This window comes from Pan paniscus, chromosome 1 (assembly GCF_029289425.2).
Source record: "Pan paniscus chromosome 1, NHGRI_mPanPan1-v2.0_pri, whole genome shotgun sequence".
Lineage (NCBI taxonomy): Eukaryota > Metazoa > Chordata > Mammalia > Primates > Hominidae > Pan > Pan paniscus.
The window spans coordinates 47,062,526-47,089,129 of record NC_073249.2 but is presented as its reverse complement, the minus strand read 5'-3'; the positions used below and the strand labels follow the sequence as shown (position 1 = coordinate 47,089,129).

The window sequence follows — 26,604 nt, the reverse complement described above, 5'->3', positions numbered from 1 at the left end:
GTGAAGGTCCTGATGCTTCGTGTGCTCTCCACAGTCATGTCAAAGATGCTCTTTCATTATCTTGTGCATTTGTCTAGATAGGAGTGGGTTTTTTTTTTAAACCCATCTCTCTACCTTCCACTTTACCCAGCAGAATTCTTTGTGTATTGCAAGGAGGCAACAAATGTTCATTGCACTGAGTTGAATCCATCAGGAGCGGAGAGAGTTGCAAAGACATGTTCCCTGGACAATTAGAGCCACAGATTACATCTACATGGTACTATATGAAGCAGGACTTTGGCAATTTCCCAGGTCATAAAATCTGTGTAGACGTCCAAATGGGAAAACTCCGGCCACCTCATTGGCATGGAGTTTGCAGCATTCTCTTTGACTTTTGCACAGTTTTTATTCTTTCACATTTCTCGACAAAAATAGACTTGTAGTTCACATGCCTTTTACCATATGTCTTTTGCTACTGTCTGTTAGGCCACTCCTGCAAAATTCCTGACCAGAAACTGCCAAGGAGGGCTGGAACTACTCAATGGATTGCCTGGACATGGGTCCAGTGAACTGTATAAGGACTCAATGATAGCAAAGTCACATGAAACCATCCCATGGTCTCTGTGGCCCCAGGCAAGCCACTCAGGACTATCTTGTGCCTTTTGCAACATCAACCTCAAAATCTTAAGGACGTTCCCCCAAATACTGTAGATTCTCTTAAGAGTCCATTAGTGTTTTCATTAATCAATTTATTTAGACGTCTTCATTGCTTCATCTATCAAGTATTTGTTGAGCTCCTGCTATGCGCCAGGATTGTTCTGGTGTTTAGAATATGAAACAATGTTTCTATTTTCAAGAAGCTTTCATTCTAATTGGGTGAAAAGAAAATAAACAAATTTATGTCAGGTGACTAAGTTCTGTGAAGAAAGAACGGAAGCTGTCTCATTCTATATTGCTACATAACAAATCACCCCAAAATTTAGTGGCTTAAAATATCACTTTATTATTCTTCATGAATTATGGCTTTGCTGGCTCATCAGGTTGGTTCTTCTGCTGGAGCCATCCCCTGGGCTCATTCATGAGGTTGTAGTCATCTGGACGCTCAACTAGGTCTAGGAGGTCTAGGGAGGCCACTCATATGTCTGGGGCCTTGGTATTGGTTGTCGGCTGGTCTTCTGTATCCACATGGCCCTCATCATTCAAGAGTCTAGTCTGGAATTTCTTACATAGTGGTGGGAGCATTCCAAGAAAGCAAAGGCAGAGGCTGTGAGGCCTCATGTGATTAGGGACCAAGTCACACTATATCACTTCCATTTCATTCTGCTGGACCATGCCAGTCACAAGGCCATCCCAGCCCAAGGTAGATGTCACATCTTGAGAGGAGAAGCTGCAAAGGATTTGTGATCACTTTTAATCTACCACACTGGATAAGGGAATAGCAAATGAGAGGATATGCTATTTTAGATAGAGTAGTCAGAGAAGGGCTCTCTGATGAGGTATAATTTGTGCAGAGACCTGAATGAAGTGAGTAAACCATAGAAGTATTTGGGGAAGAGCATGCTAGGCCTATGGAATAGCAAGCAAAGTCTCTGAAGCCAGATCAATGCAATACTTTGTGTTTGAGATAATAATGCAATATTAAGACTTTTCAGCTGGGCACGGTGGCTCATGCCTGTAATCCCAGCACTTTGGGTGGCCGAGGTGGGCAGATCACCTGAGGTCAGGAGTTTGAGACCAGCCTGAGCAACATGGTGAAACCCCATCTCTACTAAAAATACAAAAATTAGTCCAGTGTGGTGGCACACGCCTGTAATCCCAGCTACTCAGGAGGCTGAGGCAGGAGAATCGCTCGAACCTGGGAGGCAGAGGTTGCAGTGAGCCGAGATCACGCCACTGCACTCCAGCCCAGGCGACAGAGCAAGACTCCATCTCAAAAAAAAAAAAAAAAAGACTTTTCAATAAAGATACTTCCATGTCATTTATGGGAAATCTAGTTCTCTTGCAACAATGGAGAATTCCTGATTGAGCTGAGCCAAGATGAAGGGGAACACCTGCTTTTGGAACCTGAGATATGAGAATGAATCATGTATACAATTTAAGACCAAAAAGAGAGGCCATTGCTTTCATCCCTGCTGCCATCCTCAATTCTCCCAGTCTGGTTTTCTAGGCATTTTCTGTAGCCCCTGGTAGAACTCCAGGAACTCCACAGTTTGAAAATTCCTCCCTGTTTCCAACTCCAATACCTCTGGTTTTAGTCAAAGTGCTTAGCACACATCCTGGCCTCCGCCTGACCACATCCTTCACACAGCCTGTGGGAGCCTCTCTGTGAGCAAATCAACAAGGTTTGACGCATGAGAGGCAAAGGTATCTGACTCACTAGAGAACGGAGCAGAGAGAAGCAAAGCAGAAGGGATTTTCTACTGTAATTACCCAAGATCACCAGGGCAGTCTGAGGGTAATTGGGTAATTAGTGTGTGTGTGTGTGTGTGTGTGTGTGACAATTATCCGGCTCACTGGCTGCCAGACGCTTGTCACTGCCCCTCTGGCCCTTGGGCTGGGTTCCTGGCTCTACCTGTGGACTATTAAGTGTAATGACCCTGCCACGCAGAGGAGCCTGTCATTATCTCCATGTTAACATGGTATTTATCCACAAAACCCTGCCAAGTCACTCTGTAATTAAAGGGCCTCCATGTGGTCCCCCTGCCCTGGCTTGGATGGACAACCATGAAGGTTGTCAGGGCAGGGGTGGCTTTAAAAGGCTGAGAAGGTGGGCTGGGGTCATCCTGGGAGGCTAGGGAGGGATGCTGTAACTAAGTCTTCCCCCAACCTATTGCCAAACCCCAGGACCCCAGAAACAGGATCCAAGAGGCATTAAGACACCCCCAAATCAGTCACATTTCCACATGGGGCTAAGTCGTTGACTACTGAGTAAAATGAAAGCCAACTTTAAAATTTTGGAAGCTCTTCGATGATAGGCGATCTCATTACGTAACAGGGAGTACAACTTTCTAGAAGTACCCTGTAGTTCTTACTCTCTACTTCCCAGTCACTCTGTACTATCTCCCTCAAAACTCCAATGCTCACCTCTTTCCCCGGGGCTCCCCTGCCTTTGGGGCTCTTTTCTATTTGTCACAGGCAATTCTAAATCTTTTCTGATGAAAATAAAAGTTGCCCTCGGCCTCTTCCATTTCTCTTGCTTCTCTTGCCCTGTCATCTCCACAAAAGGCACGGACACAGAAGTTTCCTTAAAAGAGTTGATGGAGTGAAGCTGTGGTCACTTATGGGTCAATATTTTGCCCCTGGTGCCTAAGCAGTGCTGTTCTGAGCATCCTTATGCTTATCCTTACACATTCCTAGACTTGGAGTGCCTGGGTATGAATCTTTTAATTTGAAAAGATGTTATCAAATAGTTTCTAAAGGGTTGTACACATTTAAATTCCCACTAATAATTTATCAGGATGCTTGTTTTCCCACATTCTTGCCAACTTGGGTTGCTACCCCTTTTAAAAATTACCTTTATAATTTTCTGATTATACATGTGATATATGCTCATTGCAAAAAAAAAATTGGAAAGTACAGAAAAGTGTAAGAGAAAATAGCTGTTGTGCCTTCACCCAAAGAGAAGAAACACTCCCCATTTTTATAGAGGATAACAGCAAGACCACAGATGGAGACCACAGTGGTCACCTGAGGAACCTTCTGGAATCCCTAGTGCTGGTTATAAGATGTTAACGATCACCCACTTCCCCCCTTCCTCCACTCCTCTGATGTCTCCAAAGGCTTGAGATGCTTTCTTCAGTTGGCAGGGTCTATTCTGAGGGAGATGGTTCCAGGTATCTGCACCCCTGAAGTATGTCTCCCCCCTCAGAACAGTTCTGCAGCCAGGAAGATTCCACGCCTGAGGATTTGTGGAATAGGATTGGAGCACGAACATTCCAAAAATGTGTTTCCAGACATTGGCCGCTGGATCCAACAGATTGGAAAACCCATCTCCCTGGCTAAGCCCAGAGCCAAGTTTCCATTTCTCAGGGACCCTGACATGCCCCATTAAGCCTTTGCTCTAATGACTGCTCTGCTTTCTGTTCCAGAGACCTGAATTATAACGAGCTGCAGGAGTTCCCTGTGGCCATCCGGACCCTGGGCAGACTGCAGGAACTGTAAGCGCCTCTTTTGGTTTCTGTGGGTGTCCTTCTGTCCCAAGGGCAGGGGCCGAAGCCAGCCTGAGCTGCCTCATGCTCTTACCTCCTCACCTCCCATGGTCCTTATAAAAGATGTAGCTGTCCCCCACCCTCCCGCCCCGGCTCCCCAAGCCCCAGTGCAGCTCTAAGTAGTCCCAGGCCTCATTAGCTTGGTGTCAGGCACTTCCTGGGGTTGTGTCAATAGCAGAAATGGCCCTGGGGCCTTCCAGCCTGGGAAAACCCATGGCACAAGCCACCTACTATTAGCCTGGGCCTGGCACTGCCGTTGCCTTGGTTGGGATGTGTCCAGAGAAGAATGAGGAAAGGAACTGAGAACTGGTTTACAGGATCACTCCTCAGCACCTTGTCCCCAGGGGTACTGAGAAGTTGTCTCTGGTTCCCCAAAGCCACCATTTATTATTTTATTTCAGCATTCGCTGAGCACCCAATGTACCCTGCACTGTGTTTAGTGATAAACACAAACAAAGGGTCAGATTGACATGGCCCTCCCCAAGCATCCTTCAGCCTCATTGAAGACACAAAGTAACATAGGTAAAACAGGGAGCAGGACAAAATGGTATATAACTTCAACCATAACTTGCAGAGTATTAGCTAAAACAGCGGTGGGAGTCCAGAGTAACGTGGAAAGATCATTGTGGACTAATCCTGAGATGATCCTTAAAGGATGACCGGGATTGAGGCGACAGTGATGGGGAAGGGGAGAGGCATTTCAGAGGAAGAAATTGTAGGTAAAGACCCAGGTAGGAAGTTGAGCTGGCAGAGGGATGAGCACAGGTGGGAAGCAGCTTTACTGGAGGGAAGCTCTCAGGAAACAATAAGAGCTCTATCGTACAGCTAGAGTGGGACCAGATTAAGAGTCCTGGAGACTCATAAACAGAGCCCCAAACTTTCAGGCAGCTTAGTATCTATTTTTTTTTTTTTTTTGAGACGGAGTCTCGCTCTGTCGCCATGCTGGAGTGCAGTGGCACGATCTCGGCTCACTGCAACCTCCGCCTCACAGGTTCAAGCGATTCTCCTGCCTCAGCCTCCCGAGTTGCTGGGACTACAGGCACGCACCACCATGCCCAGGTAATTTTTGTATTCTTAGTAGAGACGGGGTTTCACCATGTTGGCCAGGATGGTCTCTATCTCTTGACTTCGTGATCTGCCTGCCTTGGCCTCCCAAAGTGCTGGGATTACAGGTGTGAGCCACTGCGCCCGGCCAGCTTAGTATCTTTATAGCTCAAACCACCCCCACCACCTGAGACCTATAGTACTAGCCCCATGCCACCTCCCTTGCCTCATCCAGAAGTTTGAAGGTGTGAATGCCAGATGTAGGCAGCACATAGGGGACAACTGGACCACCTAGAGGAAATAGTCTGGCCGGGTGTGGTGGTTCATGCCTATAATCCCAGCACTTTGGGAGGCCGAGGTGGGCAGATCACTTGAGGTCAGAAGTTCGAGACCAACCTGGACAACATGGTGAAACCCCATCTCTACTAAAAACACAAAAACCAGCCCAGCGTAGTAGTGCACACCTGTAGTCCTAGCTACTTGGGAAGCTGAGGCATGAGAATTACTTGTACCCAGGTGGCAGAGATTGCAATGAGCGGAGATTGTACCACTGTACTCCAGCCTGGGTGACAAAGTGAGACTCTGTCTCAAAAAAAAAAAAAGTCTGAGTGAGAAACTATTGAAATTTCTCCATTGCCAGAGTCACCAAGGTCTAACTTTTTTCCTTTGATCTGGGGCATGAGAGAAGCATGAGATTTGATCGATCAAGAGGGCATGGAGGGAGCAGGATGTGCAAAAGCATTGAGCCGGGAAATAATAAAACATTAGGGAAGAGCGAGGAGACCTAAGTTAGCAGGGACAAAAATATGTGGGAGGGGGTGTACCTGTCTATCTCCATCTCTCTCTCTCATCTATTGAGAGAAGGCTGCTTGAGGACAGGGTCCCTGTCTTAGAAACTTCTAAATCCCTCAGAGCTTGGCCCAACATTAGACACAAAGATGGTGTTTAAGAAAAACATAATGAGCAGATGAGAGGAATAAATTAATGAACAAACAGGCCTGGGTGGGTGGCACTGGCTGGAGGTGTCTGAGCGTGAAGCTGTGAGTGAGACAGCATGAAGGTGGAAGTCACGATGGGGACGGCAGGAGGAAGACAGAGGTGAGCAGAGTCCAGGGGGACAGAGAAGCCAGAAACTTCCAAAGAAAAAGAGAGGGAAGGAAAGGGGCCTGCTCCGCACAGGTTATGTACTTTTCAGTCCAACATGTTATTTATTTTGAAATGTTTTTCCCAGCTAACCAAACACATAATTCTGGCTTCCAGACTCCCAGACTCTCAGCTGGGTGCCTCAGTCCTCATTTTCCCATAGTGCTATCCACAGTCATTCAGCGGCCCATTCCGCACCTTATCCCCCTGGCTGCGTGCTGTTGACACTTCTATGTTTCTTTATTTTAGGGCCTTGAGGCCAAGCCAGCCTCCATTTGAGGAACATCCCTCACTTGGGATCCCCTGGAAGCTGTGTCTTTTCTGTATCTTCCTTTTCCTCTCACACACCCTTGGCTTCCTCTGTGGGGACCCACCAGGGCTCTCACGACAAGTGACTAAGGAGAGGATTCCCTTCCTGGGGTCTGAACTCAGCCTCTTGCTCTTGAGTTGCTCCCATAGGCTTCCTGAGGCCTGCAGCCATGTCTCCACCCCTCACTCTTTTTACACTTGTTAGGGAAAAGAGGGTGTGTAATTGAACAGGAAGAAAAATCAGCTGGGTGCGGTGGCTCACACCTGTAATCCCAACACTTTGGGAGGCTGAGACAGGAGGATCACTTTAGCCCAGGAGTTCTAGACTAGCCTGGGCAACAAAGTGAGATCTTGTCTCTACAAAAAAATTAAAAAATTAGCCAGGTGCAGTGGCACATGCCTGTAGTCCCAGCTATGTAGGAGGCTGAGGCAGGAGAATCGCTTGAGCCCAGGAAGTCGAGGCTGCACTGCGGTGAGCCAAGATCGCATCATTGCACTCCAGCCTGGGTAACAGAGACCCTGTCTCAAAAAAAAAAAAAAGAAAGAAAAATCACAGGCAGTATTTGAATCTGAACCTGGAATCTCCAGGCCAATGCCTCTTTTGTCTTATGGACTGTCTAGCTTGCTGTCCAAAAGCCCTGTGGAATTCCATGCCTCTCCCTCTCTATACCTTTCTCCAAATCCTCACTGGTTCCTGGTGTTGTCTTCCAGGGGGTTCCATAACAACAACATCAAGGCCATCCCAGAAAAGGCCTTCATGGGGAACCCTCTGCTACAGACGATGTGAGTACTACTTTCTCTGGTCTCTTAATGCCGAACAGTGTTTCGGGGAGGAGGACAGAGGATGGGAAGGCAGGAGGGACTTCCCTAGGAAGCACCAGGGGGGCAGAAGTATGGGAGGGGTTGCCTTTCCCTGCATGTTCTTTCCTGGGTCTACATTGATAGGAGAAGAAAGCAGAGATTGGCCTTAATCCCAGCAGAAAGGCCTGAAAAACCCAATTAGGTGTTTGGACCTTCTTCTTCCAGACACTTTTATGATAACCCAATCCAGTTTGTGGGAAGATCGGCATTCCAGTACCTGCCTAAACTCCACACACTGTAAGTTGGCTCCTGAAGGCTGCTGCAGCCTGAACTTCCCCCTTTCCTCACTCCTTCTTGCTCTCTCCTGCCTATCACCTGCGGATCTCTCCCTTGCAAGGCACAAGTCCACTGCAAAGCGTGGTCTTCAAGGCTGCAGGCCTCTGCTTTGCTCAGACCCGTTCCCACCTCTTTCTAAATTTAATAGCCTCCCTCCACCTCCCTGAACTGTGGCTTCTTCCCAGGTCTCAAAGGGACAAGGAAGGTCCATCTCCATAGTCAAGGACTTTCATCTGGCCTCTTGGGTTTTATCCCGTTCACGGTAGCTTTTCCAGAAATAATTGGGAGTTTTGAATATGGTGTGTTCTCAAGGCTGGTTCTCCTGTGGCCTTGGAGCCCAGATCCCTGGGCACTTTGCTGTGCCATCGTTATCACCCTTGGCCTGAAGGTGCTCTCTATTTCCCCTCTCTCATTCTCTAATTTCCAGCCCAAGTCCCACTTCTTCAAAAAGCTTCCATGGGGCCAGGCACAGAGGCTCACTCCTGTAATCCCAGCACTTTGGGAGGCTGAGGCGGGTGGATCACTTGAGGTCAGGAGTTCGAGACCAGCCTGGCCAACATGGTAAAACCCCATCTCTACTAAAAATACAAAAAAAGTAGCCGGGCGTGGTTGTGGGCACCTGTAATCCCAGCTACTCAGGAGACTGAGGCAGAGGACTCGCTTGAACCCGGGAGGCGGAGGTTGCAGTAAGCTGAGATCACGCCATTGCACTCCAGCCTGGGCAACAAGAATGAAACTCCGTCTCAAAATAAAAATACAAAAATTAGCCGGACGTGGTGGTGCATGCCTGTAGTCCCAGCTAAGCTATTTGGGAGACTGAGGCAGGAGAATTGCTTGAACCTGGGAGGCTGAGGTTGCAGTGAGCCAAGACTCAGTCTCAGAAAAGAAAAAGCTTCCTTGGATTGCTGTCAGCCTACTGTGGCGTCACAGTAACATAGCCGACATCTCCAAAGCACATACTTAACTTTCATGTTCGTTACGGCATTTCATCTTCATCGTAACCCTGTGAGGTAGGTGTTATTGGTCCGATTTACAGGTGGAACATGAGGTACTCAGGCCCTGCTTGGGCATGAACCCAGAACCCTTTAATTTCAGATTCTGGGCTCATTTCTGGACCCCACGCTGCCTCCTCGGGGCTTTTCACAACACTCAATTTTCTGCGCTGCTGTTGCATGCGGGCCCCATGTGGGTCCGTGTCCTCAATAAGATAGGAGATGGTGGGAAGGAGGAAAACCACCAGTCTAAAGCAGTTTAAGAGAACTGATAGTTCTCTTTTTTCTTTTTTTTTTTTTTTTAGACAGGACCTCACTCTGTTGTGCAGGCTGGAGTGCAATGGCACAGTCTCAGCTCACTGCAACCTCTGCCTCCCGGGTTCAAGCGATTCTCCTGCCTCAGCCTCCCAAGTAGCTGGGATTACAGGCGCCCGCCACCACGCCCGACTGCTTTTTGTATTTTTAGTAGAGATGGGGTTTCACCATGTTGGCCAGGCTGGTCTCGAACTCCTGACCTCAGGTGATCCGCCCGCCTCGGCCTCCCAAAGTGCTGGGATTACAGGTGTGAGCCACCACACCCGGCTGAGAACTGATAGTTCTAATAAAGTTCCAGCAGATGACAATTTAGGGGTGACCCTATCTCAGGTTCTAATAAGCAAAACCCAGCAGCCAAGGGCTTCTCCAGAAGCACCCAAGCTGTTGTCTATTAACCAGAGGCCATTCCCATGTTGCTTGCATGTGGGGTTTTTGCAAGCTGAAGCGTGAATGCTGAGGTTACCCAGCTCTGTCTGGGCGAGGAAGTGCTGAGCAAACTTAAGCAAATGGCTGGTTGGACCCTGCTAAGCATGGCTCAGCCTCCACGAGGGCCTGCGTGGCTGACTTGAGGAAGATTGCAGGGAAGCATGACATTGCCCCCAAAGGAGGAGTCCCGGAGGGGAGACAAAATGGAGAATTGAGAGTCTTGATGTTGAGATGCTCTGACCCCACCCCTCAGAGCTCATTGTCTCTATTTCCAGATCTCTGAATGGTGCCACGGACATCCAGGAGTTTCCAGATCTCAAAGGCACCACCAGCCTGGAGATCCTGTGAGTGGCTTCTCTCTCCCTACCTTATCTATCACCCCAGCTTCATTCCCAAGAGCTCTTCCACTCCCTGCCCCTGGAAGGCTGTCTAGGTTCCTTGCTTCCCTTTTATCCAGCCTGTCTCTACTACTGGCTCCATCCCCTTCCTCCTGATGTGGCACTGCCCACAGGCAAGGTCAGCAGGTGGCAGATGGGATGGCAGTGAGGAGGCTGGTCTTTCTCTCTTTACCATGCTTGGAGTTTTCAGGTATTAATTTAGAGCTCCTAACCCCAAGCCACAGGTACACTGAGGGTTGAAGTGATGGAGAGGAGGGTTGTGAAAACCCATCTTTGCCTTTCTGAAGCTTGATTCCAACAAAGACGTTCTTGTATTTTCTATTATTATCTCCTGTGGCATAGAGGGCAGGAGTGTCGACGCATAGTAGGCCCTCAATACATTTAAATGAATGAAATGAAACAATTGAGCAAACACCCAGAATGAGTGTCAGGAAGTCGGCTGCCCTGCCCCACACCACAAAGTTCATTCATGGCACCACTGGGACTGGGGCTCTCCTCTGTGCCTCCGTTGTCTCCCCGCTAGATTCACTGGCATGTGGAAAATTTTCCATGAGGGAAGTAGTCATTCCCCAAAGATGACCTTGGCCTTGGGTCCTTCCTGGGACACCCTGCCCAAAGCCAAGCCTGCTCTCCAACCTGCCCCCACAGCCCTCTCCAGCCCAGCTCCTGGTTCTTCCCTTCTATCCCATCTCTTCTCCCTCCTCCGAGGCACAGGGACCAAACTCTGTGCCTGTGTCCCATGGTCCCACTACGGCGTTTTTCTGTCTACACTTGCCCATGGACATCCCCTCCTCTAAGGTCCCTACAGCAGAGAAGATTTGTGTCCCTGTCCTACAGGCCCAGTGCTGCTTGAGACCATTATGAGACATGGGGTGGGGATGGGATGGGGATGGCTGGAGCAGAGCCCTGGGCTGTGGCCCTCTCTCTCCACTCCCCTCCCCCAGCTCCTCTAGGCCCAAGGGAGCTTGGTGCTCAGATGCCAGTGTCTGCTCGTTTCTGTCCCCACAGCCCCACCCCCTGCCCTGTCTCTCCCTCCATTTCTCTCTTTTGTTAGCTCCGTCATCCCACGACAGTATCAGGTCCAGAGCTGGAGCGGGGTGGCTGGGAATGGCAGGGCCCTGGGCCTGGTGCCAGCTCTGTCTCTGTTCTCCCTGAAGGACCCTGACCCGCGCAGGCATCCGGCTGCTCCCATCGGGGATGTGCCAACAGCTGCCCAGGCTCCGAGTCCTGTGAGTGCTCACAAGAATTCTACAGTCTTGGCATTGTGCCCCTACCCCCATGTCCCACAAAAGGCCTCTCCTGCTTCTGTCCCACTTGGTCACTTCCCTTCCTGGAGAATGGAGCAGCATAGGCTCCTGCTGAGAGCCTACCCCAGAAGGACTGGGTTTGAGGCACAGCTCTGCCACTTACTAGCTGTATTGATTTGGACTCACTCTTTAAAGTCTCTGAGCTTTGATATCCTCGTCTATAACATGGGAGTCAGTTTGTAAGGGTTGAAAAAAATATGTAAAGCACCTAGTGCATAATACCAATAAATGACATAATTACTCTAATTTTATACAAGAAAATTAGTCCCCTCTTGGGATCTTGGGACCGTGGAGGTACTTAAGTGGCCTCTGAAGTCAAGGGGAGTTTTCCTCTCTCCTTGGACTCCAACTTGAATCTGAGGCTCCTCATCAGAGACCATAGCCCCGCAGCTCAAGATGGGTGGACCAACACATAGTGTGTGGAAAGAGCCCTAGGCTGGGGGTCCGGAGACACAGGCTCCAGACTCAGCCTTGCCACTGACTGGTGGTGTGTCCTTTAGCAGGTCCTGTCCCCTCTGTGGGCCTCAGGTTTCTCATCTGCTGAATGAAAGGGTTGGGCCAGATGATCCCTAAGGGCCTCCAGCTCTGATCTTTCCTGCCAGCTCCATAAATGGTGACTGCAGGTGCTTGCGTTGGCATTGCTCAGTGAGGTCCAATGTGTTCTCTGCTGGCTGGCTCAGTGCCCCTCTCCCCGACTCTTTGCCTGTTTCCTCTTCACCACGCCCCTCTCACTTCCTGGGTAGCCCCATCTAGGCCCAATGAGGAGTGGGACTTAGTAGGAGGAAATGCAGAGAAAGTGAATTGAGGAGACTGGTGCCCTGGTGTGAGATGCCTCAACAGCCATGTCCCTGTGGGGTCCCCACAGCCTTCAGCTAATTGACAGGAAAGCACAGTCCTGGCTAGAGCCCCCCGTCCCCGAACAGCCCTCACATAGCCACCATTTCACCCCAGCCCTGGCCTTTCTCTTTTCCCCAGGGAACTGTCTCACAATCAAATTGAGGAGCTGCCCAGCCTGCACAGGTGTCAGAAATTGGAGGAAATGTGAGTCTGGGGTAGGGAAGAGGCAAAAGCATGCCAGCCAGACCCTGAGCAAGTCCTGCAGGGAGGTGTGATGGGGGGTATCAGTAAGGGCCAATGCACACTTTGACATTTCTTCCTTCTCTTTTCTGAGTTTGTTTAACCCAGAGTTTAGGGCTGAGAGCTTGGCAGAGGCCTGCACAATGGCCCTAGGACTCACAGCAGAAGACAGACCCAGGAGCTGGTGCCCAAAAGGAGTCTCGAGGTGGCTCCTTATGAATCAATAGCAACACAGAAATGCAGTAGTGATTAGAACCAGTGGAGGGACAGGGTCACATCAGGGCCCAGTGGGATGGACCGGAGAAGGCTTTAAGGAGTTGGAAGCACCCTGCATTTTGGAGCATGTTCTCTCCTTTTCCATACCTCTAAACACGCACATGCATATGTGTGTATGTGTTTGCATATTACACACAGACATACATAATCATATGTGGAAGAACAAGCCTGGGATTCAAAGGTCACAAAGAAAATATCACTTGAAAAATTCTCTAAGCTCTATTAACCCAGCTCCTGTTTTCTCAAGCCAGCATGGCCTCTTGAGCTTCCCTGTGTCTGTACCCTGCTTCTAGGCAGGACCATGCCTTTTGGGGCTGGGGCAGGGTACAGATATGAGGGTCTCCTGTTTGTCTAGGTGCCAAGGGAAGGAGGGTCTTCTGCATGGCTGAGGCCCAGGGTCCATCTCCCATTCAACCAGTCTACTGAGCTCTGCTTCCCAGCTCCGGCCAGTCACTTGGGTTGGGCGGTGCTCTGCTTCTGGGCTAGGGTCTGGAGGACCCATGGTGATGGGAGGTGTGGGGGCCAGTTTGGCTGGGCTGGGAGCCAGGCCCAGTGGGAACACTGGAAGCTGACTCCCTTTTGGGCCACAGGGATGGTTTTGTGGCTTTGTCTCCTGACCCACTTACCCAAGGCAACCGGATCCCCTTGTGCTCCCTTTAATTCTGGTGACTTCCTCGGGCTGGGCCCTTTCTTCCTGTGCCAGGAGAAGTGGGGGGCTCTACTTTCTTCCTCCCAGTGCTCGGGGGGCATGGAGCAGAGCCAGGGTCTGAGCCTGCCGGCTCATCCAGCCTCTCTTGCTGCCCTAGCGGCCTCCAACACAACCGCATCTGGGAAATTGGAGCTGACACCTTCAGCCAGCTGAGCTCCCTGCAAGCCCTGTGAGTACCCACATCCAGGGGTGGGCCATGGAGGAGCCACCGTGTCCCTCTGCTAGGCATGCTCATTGTCATAGCACATGTGTACAATTTAAACAAATGTGACATGCACATCGCCTCCCAGCTCCATAGCCCCCACCCCCAGCACACACACACACTTCTCTAGCTGGTACCCAGGAGGTCTTGAGGCTCTGGAGCCAAGCTGTCATGTCCCTGTTCCTGGGGCCACAGCCAGCTCAGGAGCTGGGCAGCAGCAGGTACCTTCCCCAAAAGGCTAAGGTTACTGTTACTGGGGGCAGGTCAGATGGGGGTATGTGAGGGGGAGCCCATGATGGGAACAGTGAGTCCTCCACATGTTACTGTCCCCTCCTGTCACACCCTCTCTGCCTGCAGGGATCTTAGCTGGAACGCCATCCGGTCCATCCACCCCAAGGCCTTCTCCACCCTGCGCTCCCTGGTCAAGCTGTAAGTGCCTGCTGCATTCTCCTCCAGAATGCTGGGGGCCAGTCGGGACTATGGGCTGGCCAATGGGGGCAGAAGGGCCACCCCAGAGCAGGAACATGCATATCCCAGGGAGATGGGCCTCAGCCTAATCAATCATTCTGACAATCCGTTTGACAGAGTGTGGGGCCTGATAAACAGAGAGCCTGCCTCTTGCAAGCTCTGGAACATCATCTGCTAATGTTCTGCAGTGTTTTGGCAGCCTCAGCCCTCCTCATCCCCCCTGCCTCGGTCCCATCCCCATCCTCTCTATCCACCAATAAAGAGGATATATTGGGCCTGGAATCCCTTCACACATAGGAGGGTGGAAGTAGATGTGGGAGCCAGGGTCTCAGAGAGCTCAGGGGTTCCCTGCTTGAGCATTGCTGTAGAGGACTGCCATTCTGTGAGGCAGCAGGGGACCTCAGGTCCTTTAAATTACATAGGATGTAAACAGAGAGTGAGCAGTGTTGGCTACGTGGTCATTATGTCAGCGCTGGAAGGGGCCTCTGCTGCAGCTGCCATGTACTGTGGGGCAGGTTATTCACTGCACAAGCACTCCTGCCCAAGAGGGAGCTGACATCCTGCCACCTCCTTGCCAAGCTGTGACTCCTAAAAGCACATCTACCTAGACTGGGCCCTTTTCTGGTTAACACAAAGACTTCTTTTGGGCTAGCTCCAGCCCTGGCCTCAGAGACCATCTAGCCCCACCTGCTTCACTTCACAGGTGAGGCCTCCAAGGCCCAGGAGGAGAAGTTTACTCAAAGCCAAGGGCCAGGACTCCCAGTAGGCACACAAATTCCTCCTCAGGCTGGGGCCGTGGCTTTGCAAAACTCTCACCTCCGTCTTCCCTCTCCTGTTTGCTCTAGTCCTGCCAGATAGGTAGGGTGGATATTTTTATCCCTTTGAAAGATGAGGACACTGAAGCTCAGGCAGATTTGTGGCTCCCCTTGGTTACACAGTGAGTTGGTGACAGTGCCAGGTTTCCTGCCTTCCAGTCCAGGGCTGTTTCCACGACGCACAGTCTGTGGTCTTGGTGTTTGGTTTGGAACCCTGGGCTTCCTCTAATGCGCCTCCAGTAGAAGAACATGCATGTCCTCACCTCTGGCTACAAAGCAGTCCCTACAAGATGGAGTGGATGACCCAATCCCTGCTTGTAGCCAGATGACCAGCTCTGTCCAGTCCCAGACTCAGCCCTCTTATATCATCAGAAAAGTGGGAGGAAAGGCAGGGGGATGGGGATAAACGACAACAGGAAGGTTCCCCAAGCGGGTGGGCAGGGCTTCCTGGATGGCACTTAGAACTGGGCACAGGAACTGTGATTGAGGGAGCTCTGTTACCTACAAATTGGGACAGCTTGGCATTAAGTTAGAACAGTCCCTGGTATATAGTTGGCACCATTGTGTATTGAATGAATGAGCGAATAAAAGAATGAACAACCTGCAGATGGTGCCTCTAGCAACTCTTGGCTGCCCTCCTCCCTCGGCATTCAATGCTCTCTTCTAAGCTTCTCTCCTGTCCTTTGCTCCTCTCCTCTTGCTTCCATCCCAGGCACACTGGCCACATTCTCAGCACAGCCCTGCCCCCTTAGCAATCCCACTGACTGCCAATAACCCTGACCATCCACTGTCCTAGGGACCTGACAGACAACCAGCTGACCACACTGCCCCTGGCTGGACTTGGGGGCTTGATGCATCTGAAGCTCAAAGGGAACCTTGCTCTCTCCCAGGCCTTCTCCAAGGACAGTTTCCCAAAACTGAGGTGAGGGACTGGCTTTCCCCAACACCTGGGTAGGCCAGCTGGAGACCCTGGAGGGACAGAGAGAAAGCCAGATGGCCCCACCCTGAGAAGAGCCTAGAGGCTTAGGGTTTGACCAAGATTTAGTGGAAGGGCTCACCTGACCACCTACAGACCAAGAGGGGCCTGGTTCATGCCTCCCCTTCCTCCTTATCTCCTTGGTGGCATTTTCCCCTGTCCCAAGCTCCAACGCTAGTGAGCACTGGGACCTGAGAGTGATAGAAGTAAGATGATGTGAAGATCCCCTAGCCCTCCTTGCACCCCATCTGGTTCCACATGTCCAGATTATCTGTCCTCACTTGGGCAGCATCTGAGCCCCTGGAATCAGGGCAGAGCCCAGGACACTGATGGGTGGAAAACAAGCTACACAGCCAGGCCGTGGTGCTAATGACATCCAGGCCTCTTCCATGCAGCAGCAGTGGTGCAGCCTGTGTGGCCCAAGCCTTGTCTGCTGCACACTAATGAGATGCCCTTAGGGCCTCTGCACTTACCCTCAGAGGGCACCAAATCCAGCTCCAATATGCCCAGAGATGGGGGAGGGATAGGGTGCAGGTCTCACTGAGGGCCAGAGTGAAGAATCACCAGAAGAATCCATGTGGCCTTAAATATAAAAGAGGAGGTGTTGCCTGGGAGAAGAAGCAGAGCACTGGCAGTGCTGTGTGAGCTTGGGGAAGCCTCTCCCTGCTCCGAGCCAGCAGAGAGGACTCCTTAAACAATGGGCAGAACGTTTCTTTCCCCATCTCACTTGCCAAGATGAACAAAGAAAGACAGAAATGCCTCCAGAGCCCTTCAGATCAGGAGTCAGGCTGCAAGGCCCTTACAAAGAATGCCTAGGAGACTGCCAGCACAGTGAACAGGGAACTTGGGAGTTGAAGGACAGACACTGAGTGCCCAGCCCCTGGGTTGCAGATTTCTTAAATCAGACTTAGGTCTTAGACCCCAAAGATGCTGAGGCAGCCAATCTGCCCACCTCTCCCCGACCAGGATCCTGGAGGTGCCTTATGCCTACCAGTGCTGTCCCTATGGGATGTGTGCCAGCTTCTTCAAGGCCTCTGGGCAGTGGGAGGCTGAAGACCTTCACCTTGATGATGAGGAGTCTTCAAAAAGGCCCCTGGGCCTCCTTGCCAGACAAGCAGAGAACCACTGTGAGTGACCAGGGGCCCTGGGTTGGGGAGGGTAGTGAGCTGTGGAGAGGAAGTTAGAGGGGATGCTTGGGGGACCTGAGAAGGAATCTGACAGCAGCTGCAGAGGGAAGCCCTACAGAGGTGGGAGGAGCTGCCTGTGACCTGGGAGGAAACTCTACCTCTGTTTGCACTTTGTCTCTCCAAGACCACACCCAGAGGTGCTTGGGACAAAGTAATGATGGTAACAATGGCTGTGGCAATGTCTCATCTGCCTAGCCCTTTGCAGTCCACAAAGTGCCTCTCACACACCATCTCACTTAACCCTCCCCTTGTGGTCCACGTGTTTCTTCTCCTTCAACCTCAGGGTATTCTCAGAGAAGACAGACCCCTTATTTTATCAATCTGAGCCAATAGGATTTAATTAAATCAATTGAATTAAACCTACTTCCAGAAAAAAAGAATCCCCTCATAATATGTCCTAGAACCAAAAGGAACAGTGTAGGGTTATTGCTGTCCAAGTCCATCCTGCACCTCCAGTCTGCCCCATGAGTCTGAAAGTGAGACTACCGTGGCCGCCAGGTGCAAGAGACCTTCACTGAGAAGGGCCATTCCAGTGCAGGCTGTCTTGGGCCATCTGTGTTTCTGGAAGAGTTAGGGTAAAAGGCACATGTTGGAGGCAGGCAACCAAGGGGGTTCTGAGGGATCATTTACTAAGTGGTATCTTAGATACTAAGGGCAGATAAAAGGGCTTCCCTCTCCCCCTGCCCGTATTACAGAACACAAGCAGAATTAGGAGGGAGAGAGTAGGGGTCCTCTGCTTTGGGGTATTCTTTTTCCATCTCTAACTCTCCACAATATTTCAATGGAGAAAATAAACAAACGAAAAATCAAATATAAACATGTAAGAAAAACATCTCATTACAGCGTAGACAAAACTGAGGTCCAATCCCAACTACAACATTCACCAGTTGGATTGCATTAGACCAGTCATGTAACCATACTGAGCCTCACTTTCCTTATCTTTAAATGAGAAAGATAAATGGCTGGGCACGGTGGCTCAAGCCTATAATTCCAGCACTTTGGGAGGCCAAGGCGGGTGGATCACTTTAGGTCAGGAGTTCGAGACCAGCCTGGCCAGCATGGTGAAACCCCTTCTCTACCAAAAATACAAAAATTAGCCAGTCATGGTGGCATGCGCCTGTAGTCCCAGCTACTTGGGAGGCTGAGACAGGAGAATGGCTTAAGCCCAGGAGGCGGAGGTTATAGTGAGCTGAGATCGCACCACTGCAAACTCCAGCTGGGGTAACAGAGTGAGATTCTGTCTCAAAAAACTAAATAAATAAATAAGTAAATGAGAAAGATAATGGATAGCTCATAGGCTGTTGGGGAAGACTAAAAGATTCCATAAATGATGAAGTATGCTCATCGCTACTACTGAGGACTGGTGCCTTCTGGTGTACATGTATAGGGAGAGTGCAACTGTGGAGTCCGGGGCACAGTGTATGGAGGGCAAATGGTGGGCAGGCAACCTGGGGGTCTCCGAGAGCCTTCTTCCCAATGTATTAACACATCTCCCTAGGGAGGGTATGAGGACCCGATGAGGAGCAGCCCAGCAGCCTGGCTGGCTCTGGGCCAGCAGACGGCTGTCCCCGGGGGACATTCCCGGATGTCTGCTGTACACTCCCTCGGGGCTGGAAGGAAGAATGGAAACTTTCCTTCCTCAAGGTGAAACTTTCCACCGAGCTTAGGTCTTGGAGAACCACAGGGCGTCAAGATCGTGGGCTGCCTGCCGCCTGTAACGGGAGCTAGGGCAGGGCCCCCCACTTCCTGTGGGAGCTAATGAGCCTCGAGAAGGAAAGCCAGGAGCTGCTGCTCCAGCCAGATTCGATTTCCTCCTCGTTTGAAGAGTGGTTACTTAACACCTTGGCTGTGATTTTCCCAGCCTCAGACAGAGTCCACGGGTTTCACCCCTTGTGTTTCATTCATGCATTTTGATTTCAAAGAATTGCTGAACTTCTTTCTGGAGAGCAGGGGCGGGCAGGGAGTGAAAGGTAGAGAGGAGTAAATGCCAGGACTCTGTGGGCACGACTCAGCCTCCGACCTGCCCTGATGGTGTCTGGGCCAGGAGCAGCTTCACAGTCTTCCTGCCTCCTGGGAAAACTCCCAACTGATGGTGTTTACCCTTTAAGTGGGGAGGAAGGGTCCACACAGGAAACAGACTTTGTGAACCAAAGATGGAACAAGTGCAACAAAAAGAGTCACCTATCCATTGCCCTGTATGAAGGAGGAAGAGCCCACAGGATGCTGTCTCTTAAACCTGAAGATTGTACAGTTACCTTTTGAAGACAAGCCATTCTTTCCCCAACTTGGGTCTTCAGACACATTTCCCAGTCTGACTTGAGAAACTTGTCTTATTCTTTAAAAAGCCTTTCAGTGATGGATTATCACTGCCAAAAATGTTTTGTCTTTATAGATTATAAAATGTTCTAGATTCTCATTTCAAAATTCTTATAGAATTTGTGGACCTCCAGCATGTCTGCAACCCCCTAGAGTTCACAGGCCCTAGTTTGAGAAACACTGCAAAAGTGAATAAGAAAAAAAAAGTGTAAGGCCGGGCGCGGTGGCTCATGCCTGTAATCCCAGCACTTTGGGAGGCCGAGGCAGGCGGATCACAAGGTCAGGAGATCCAGACCATCCTGGCTAACACCATGAAACCCCATCTCTAAAAAAATACAAAAAATTAGCCGGGCGTGGTGGTGGGCGCCTGTAGTCCCAGCTGCTCGGGAGGCTGAGGCAGGAGAATGGCGTGAACCCAGGAGGCGGAGCTTGCAGTGAGCCGAGATCACGCCACTGCACTCCAGCCTGGGCAACAGAGCGAGACTCCATCTCAAAAAAAAAAAAAGTGTAAAGCCTGGACTTAGAATTGAAAAGAACATTAAAGATGATCTAGTCCAGCCTCTGACTCAGTGTAGAAGTGCTTTCTCTCCCATTGGGGACTTTCTGTTTAGTATCATCAGTGACAAATTATGTTCAGCTCATGCATCTGTAAATCTCCTGAACCCTCCCCACCCCCTGACCCCCCAAAGTAATCAGTCCCTTGCCTGGGAAAGCATAATGGTTAAACATCTGGGCTCTGTAGTCAGACAAACCTGCATCTGAATTCTAGTCTATTGCTGTGAGGCTGCAGGCAAGCCACTTAACTTCAATGAGCCTCAGTCTCCTTATCTGTCACCTGCCTCACATGGATGTTGTGAAAGTTAATGGGACCATGAAGATGAGGACTGACTGGGCACAGTACCTGGTGCCGAATAAGAACTCAAGAAATGTTAACCCTTATTGTTCAGTGAATCTATTAGCTGAAAATTTTTTCTAATTGATATATAATAAATGTATGTATGGGGGGGCACATGTGATTATTTAATACATTAATATAATCTATATAAAGATCAAATCAGAGTAATCGGGCTATCCTTTGCCTTAAATATTTGTCTTTTCTTTATGCTAGAAACATTCAAATTATTCCCTTCTAGCTAGTAAATAAATCTGTTAGTTGATGCCACTCATTGTAGCATGACAATTTGCTTCCTTATTAGTCTCCACAAGTTCTTTGAGAGCAGGTCCATCTCTTATTCATCCCTGAAATTCTTCTGCATTTGCCCAGTGCCAGAATTGCACTCAGCAGATGTGGACCTACTCTGCACCTGTTGAAGGTGGGGTGTTCCTTTGCTGGACAGCTCTAATTGTGGGAACTTACTCTTGTTAGGAAGTAGTAGAGTGTCTCCATTCAAATCACAATTTGCCTCGTTCTACAGTCCATCCATTGATCCTGGTTCTACCCTCTGGGGCAAAACAGCATGTAGAAGTCAAATTCCTTTACCCCTAACAGTCCTTCAGCCCTTTGAGGACGGCCATGATATCCCCACTTACTCTTACCTCCTCCAAGTTAAACACCGCCCAGTTGCTTTGACTGTTTCTCTCACAAATGGCTTCTGCTCTCCCACCCCCTAGTTCACTCGTTCACGTCTAAACACACTCCAGCTCACTGATGTTTTTCTAAATGTGTAGTTTTCACAACTGGACACAAAATTACAGTGACAGCCCAGCCAGAGTAGAGAAATGTGTGATCACTAGCATACATTATTGAAACAGCTTCCACTCCAACTCGAAGCAGCACTTGTGGGTAAGGCCGACTGGAGAGGACATAGAGCCCTGACTAATAGAAAGAGAAGGTCTAGGTGAAATGTTTGCTGTGCACTCTTCAGTGCAGATAATCCACATGTGGATAATAGGAAGCTCACCAAATCTTTACCCCCAAGGGTAGAAATGGATGTGCCGGGTTGCTAGAATGACCAGTGCTGAGCAGAGTTAGTAAGGGACATCTTAAAGGAGGGGGCATTTGGAGAAAGGTAGGGCTTGACTGACACCAAGACCCAGGACCCTGCATCACTTTGTCTCTCCTTTCAGATGACCTGGACCTGGATGAGCTCCAGCTGGAGATGGAGGACTCAAAGCCACACCCCAGTGTCCAGTGTAGCCCTACTCCAGGTGAGGTGGTGTCTGGGGAATGGGGACGAGGGGGAATGGAGAAAGGGCACCCAACCACCTAGTTGAGGTATTAGTTCAGCCGGGCATGTCTGCAGCCACATTCTTTGCCTGACTCCCAGCCTGCTGCAAGAGGGCCCGCCTTTCGTAATTCCTGGGGAAGGAACTGGAGTTCTTTCCCTTGGGTGGCTGCTTGAGGGGAGTAGCATGAATGGAGGCGAAGTCAAGCAATCAGCCAATTAGCATTTATGCATCCAGGATAAAACTACTGTTACACAGGAGAGAAGCAGGAAAGAATGCCTTGACCCCATTGATCAGGGTGGCATGTGGGGCTGCTTTTGAGTAATCCCTCAGTCTAAGACCCATACCACAGAATCCTAGAGCCAGGTGGGACTCCTAAAGGCCACCTTCTCCATCCCTCCCTGCTCCATCCCAGGAAGATTACAGTCTCTGTTAAAACTCTGCACAGTGGAAAAACTCCATAGTATCCCTGGGTAAGTCCTTACAGCACCATCTAACCCTTATAGTTGCGGAAGCCTCCTTTAGCGTCTAACCTAAATCCATCCTGCTATAAAGAAAGCAAAAAAGAAAATTCTCTTTCTCTTTGGTGCAATTCAACTTGAGACATTTAGAGTGAGGAAGTCCCTTCGCTTGCATATAAAATGCTAACAGGCCACAGAAGGTGGCAAGCAGCATGCTACTTAGGCAAGGATGGGATTCTTCAGAATGAACAGAAAGTGATGAACAGTTTGCTTCTTCTATTTCATTCCACCTCCGTTTTCCAGTTTTCCAGCTTTCTCTGTCCCAGGACCCTTGCCTTCTCCCTTTACCCTCTCTAAAGCCTATAGAGTGATTGCCTGGCCTTGCCCAGCCCGAGTTTTCAGTGCTTGGTGACAACAGCACGCCCTCTAGTGCCAGCTCGGGGCCAGAGCACTAACCCAACCTGGAGGAAGCAGGTGCTGCTTCTGACTTGGAAAAACACACATGCTGCATTCACAATGCCATGGAAATTTCACCTCTGAAAACCAGTAATCAGCAGGGATGAGGTAAAAGAGGAAGTTCCAAAAGACAAAGTCCAACTTGAGCTTGCTTCTAAAATAACTCACACCAAATAGTCAAATAATTATGGTACATTTTATGGTACATAAAATATGTTTTGAGTAATATAAAAATATTTCTCTGGGAAAAAATTTGGGAAAGTCTGCTTGATAAAAATGTAACTTAAAGAGAACAAGAAACGCATATACAGTTCTCTTAGTCCGCTTCGTGTTGCTATAACAGAATACCTAAGGCTAGGTAATTTATAAAGGAAAGAGATTTGTTTGACTCACAATTCTGGTGGCTGGGAGGTTCAAGATTGGACAGCTGCATGTGATGAGGGCCTCAGGCTGCTTCAACTTGTGATGGAAAGCAGAAGGGGAGTGGGTTTGTGCAAATAGATCACAGGTTGAAAGAGAAGCCAGACTGCCTTTAACAACCCACTCCTAGGGAACTAATCCATTCCCTGGATTGATTGAGAACTCACTCACCCTCACAGAAGGACATTAATCTGTTCCTGAGGGATCTGTCCCCATGACCCAGACACCTCCCACTAGGCCCCACCTCCAACATTCCCACATTGGGGGATTCCATTTCAGCATGAGTTTTGGTGCAGACAAACCATATCCAAATGATAGCAACAGTAAAATCTTAATTTAGCTTGAAAACCTATATGTATGTATGTATTTTTTAAAGACTGGACGGAAGCATACCAAAATAATGAGTTATCTCTGAGAGGTGAAGTCTCATGTCATTTTAATTTTTTCATGTTATATTTTCAAATTTTCTACAGTTATCACCTATTATATTTGGTAATAAGAAAAAAAAGGTTTAAAAATAGCTCCCACAAAAGCCTCTCAAATTCCCAAGCTACCTAGAAACACATTGAAGAACAAGAGTGGAAAGCCAAAGAAAATGAAGAAATAATATTTCCAAAGTTACAAGGTGATTTAGGAACAGACTTTGGAGAGAGGGATGGAAAACACCAGGATCTCACGCATCTCGTGTGGACCTAGGTTGGAAAACCCCAGAAGTCATCTGTATTTTGATTTACTGTACTTGAGACAATTTACCTCCGAAATACTGATTGACTGACAAGTATTCAATGTGGTCTGTACCCCTCTCACAGAGCAAGGGAGAGCCAGCCTGGTATAATATTTGGTCAGGACTCTCCCACAGTGGAGGACTTAGTGGATCACTGGGGACTGACTGAGAGAAACACAGCCTCAGGCATAGACTGGTTACTGTCTGGGCAGTCCCTCATGCCTCTGTCCCTACCCACCATAGCTCCCAATTCTGATACCCTTGCCACTCCTTGATGGCAGCCTGTCCTTCCTTTCTTTCCAGTGCTGTCCTTCACTTAACATTTCCTCAATGTCTGGGTTTGTACTGTATTAATTTGTACCGTGTGTGTTTTTTTGTGTTTTTTTGGGCGGGGGAGAGAGAGAGTCTTGCTCTGTAGCCCAGGCTGGAGTGCAGTAGAGCAATCTTAGCTCACTGCAACCTCCGTCCCCCGGGTTCAAGTGATTCTTCTGCCTCAGCCTCCCAAGTAGTTGGGACTACATGTGCGCGCTACCACACCCAGCTAATTTTTTGTATTTGTAGTAGAGATGGGGTTTTGCTTTGTTGGCCAGGCTGGTCTCAAACTCCTGACCTCAGACAATCCATCCGCCTCAGCCTCCAGAAGTGCTGGAATTATAGTCGTGAGCCACCATGCCTGGCCTATATGCGTTCTATGTTCTGGTGTATTGAGAGGAGGGTTAGGGTTCACCCCACTTGCAGCTCTTCGGAAGAAGAGTCGTGTATGTCCCACAGCTGGGAGTTCTCTAAGGTGAGAGACCCTCCAACTGGGAGTTCTCTGGGGCCAGAAACAGGGTCAGCCTCCCTTAGACTGGGAGTTTTCCGAGGGCAAGGGCCATGTTCATCTCCTTTTGATTGGAAATTCTCTGAATACAGAGGCTGACCTTGGTCCTGAAGACCTGGTCCCACCATCCTCTGGCCCAGGGTTAATGTCTGATCTCTCCTACAGGCCCCTTCAAGCCCTGTGAGTACCTCTTTGAAAGCTGGGGCATCCGCCTGGCCGTGTGGGCCATCGTGTTGCTCTCCGTGCTCTGCAATGGACTGGTGCTGCTGACCGTGTTCGCTGGCGGGCCTGTCCCCCTGCCCCCGGTCAAGTTTGTGGTAGGTGCGATTGCAGGCGCCAACACCTTGACTGGCATTTCCTGTGGCCTTCTAGCCTCAGTCGATGCCCTGACCTTTGGTCAGTTCTCTGAGTACGGAGCCCGCTGGGAGACGGGGCTAGGCTGCCGGGCCACTGGCTTCCTGGCAGTACTTGGGTCGGAGGCGTCGGTGCTGCTGCTCACTCTGGCCGCAGTGCAGTGCAGCGTCTCCGTCTCCTGTGTCCGGGCCTATGGGAAGTCCCCCTCCCTGGGCAGCGTTCGAGCAGGGGTCCTAGGCTGCCTGGCACTGGCAGGGCTGGCCGCCGCGCTGCCTCTGGCCTCAGTGGGAGAATACGGGGCCTCCCCACTCTGCCTGCCCTACGCGCCACCTGAGGGTCAGCCAGCAGCCCTGGGCTTCGCCGTGGCCCTGGTGATGATGAACTCCTTCTGTTTCCTGGTCGTGGCCGGTGCCTACATCAAACTGTACTGTGACCTGCCGCGGGGCGACTTTGAGGCCGTGTGGGACTGCGCCATGGTGAGGCACGTGGCCTGGCTCATCTTCGCAGACGGGCTCCTCTACTGTCCCGTGGCCTTCCTCAGCTTCGCCTCCATGCTGGGCCTCTTCCCTGTCACGCCCGAGGCCGTCAAGTCTGTCCTGCTGGTGGTGCTGCCCCTGCCTGCCTGCCTCAACCCACTGCTGTACCTGCTCTTCAACCCCCACTTCCGGGATGACCTTCGGCGGCTTCGGCCCCGCGCAGGGGACTCAGGGCCCCTAGCCTATGCTGCGGCCGGGGAGCTGGAGAAGAGCTCCTGCGATTCTACCCAGGCCCTGGTAGCCTTCTCTGATGTGGATCTCATTCTGGAAGCTTCTGAAGCTGGGCGGCCCCCTGGGCTGGAGACCTATGGCTTCCCCTCAGTGACCCTCCTCTCCTGTCAGCAGCCAGGGGCCCCCAGGCTGGAGGGCAGCCATTGTGTAGAGCCAGAGGGGAACCACTTTGGGAACCCCCAACCCTCCATGGATGGAGAACTGCTGCTGAGGGCAGAGGGATCTACGCCAGCAGGTGGAGGCTCGTCAGGGGGTGGCGGCTTTCGGCCCTCTGGCTTGGCCTTTGCTTCACACGTGTAAATATCCCTCCCCATTCTTCTCTTCCCCTCTCTTCCCTTTCCTCTCTCCCCCTCGGTGAATGATGGCTGCTTCTAAAACAAATACAACCAAAACTCAGCAGTGTGATCTATAGCAGGATGGCCCAGTCCCTGGCTCCACTGATCACCTCTCTCCTGTGACCATCACCAACGGGTGCCTCTTGGCCTGGCTTTCCCTTGGCCTTCCTCAGCTTCACCTTGATACTGGGCCTCTTCCTTGTCATGTCTGAAGGTGTGGACCAGAGACCTGGACTTTTGTCTGCTTAAGGGAAATGAGGGAAGTAAAGACAGTGAAGGGGTGGAGGGTTGATCAGGGCACAGTGGACAGGGAGACCTCACAGAGAAAGGCCTGGAAGGTGATTTCCCATGTGACTCATGGATAGGATACAAAATGTGTTCCATGTACCATTAATCTTGACATATGCCATGCATAAAGACTTCCTATTAAAATAAGCTTTGGAAGAGATTACACATGATGTCTTTTTCTTAGAGATTCACAGTGCATGTTAGTGTAATAAAGAGATAAGTCCTACAGTAGTAAAATCTATTGAACTTTGTTTAACCCAGTTCCCTGAATTATTTGGTAACAGGTTTTTGTCTGCTTATTTGGTTTTCCTGGAATATCTATTAACATGACAGAACTTAGCACTGTTCTCTCCCAGGGAGCTCATCTCTGTACCACCTAGTGCTACCGAGTGACATCACAAAATGCCACCACTTCCTGAAAGCCCCGATCCTAGAATGAACTGCCAGAGGTAATTGATGACTCCATCCACCAGTAGAGACACTCAGCACTTTACCTCCCACCTCTCTTATCCTATGCTGGGAAGGATGA

At 50.1% G+C, this 26,604-nt stretch overlaps 1 protein-coding gene across 10 annotated transcripts in view; it reads left to right on the top strand.

The window, feature by feature from the left end:
* The window catches only part of LGR6 (leucine rich repeat containing G protein-coupled receptor 6), a 127,932-nt gene extending 101,578 nt beyond the window's left edge, over positions 1-26,354 (top strand). For 2 of the 10 annotated variants that reach the window (XM_055109656.2, XM_055109655.2), the window contains 13 exons: positions 4,068-4,136; positions 5,106-5,246; positions 7,395-7,466; positions 7,710-7,781; positions 9,829-9,897; positions 11,109-11,180; positions 12,234-12,299; positions 13,418-13,489; positions 13,880-13,951; positions 15,602-15,727; positions 16,748-16,908; positions 21,352-21,432; positions 24,497-26,354. In XM_055109656.2, coding sequence (XP_054965631.1) covers positions 4,068-4,136; positions 5,106-5,246; positions 7,395-7,466; positions 7,710-7,781; positions 9,829-9,897; positions 11,109-11,180; positions 12,234-12,299; positions 13,418-13,489; positions 13,880-13,951; positions 15,602-15,727; positions 16,748-16,908; positions 21,352-21,432; positions 24,497-25,752 — 2,329 coding nt within the window. In that variant the 3' untranslated portion in view covers positions 25,753-26,354. The remainder of the gene's footprint in view (positions 1-4,067; positions 4,137-5,105; positions 5,247-7,394; positions 7,467-7,709; positions 7,782-9,828; positions 9,898-11,108; positions 11,181-12,233; positions 12,300-13,417; positions 13,490-13,879; positions 13,952-15,601; positions 15,728-16,747; positions 16,909-21,351; positions 21,433-24,496) is intronic. The other 8 variants (XM_034943614.3, XM_034943608.3, XM_055109682.2 and 5 more) reach the window with 6 other exon arrangements.
* The last annotated feature ends 250 nt before the right edge of the window (positions 26,355-26,604 follow it).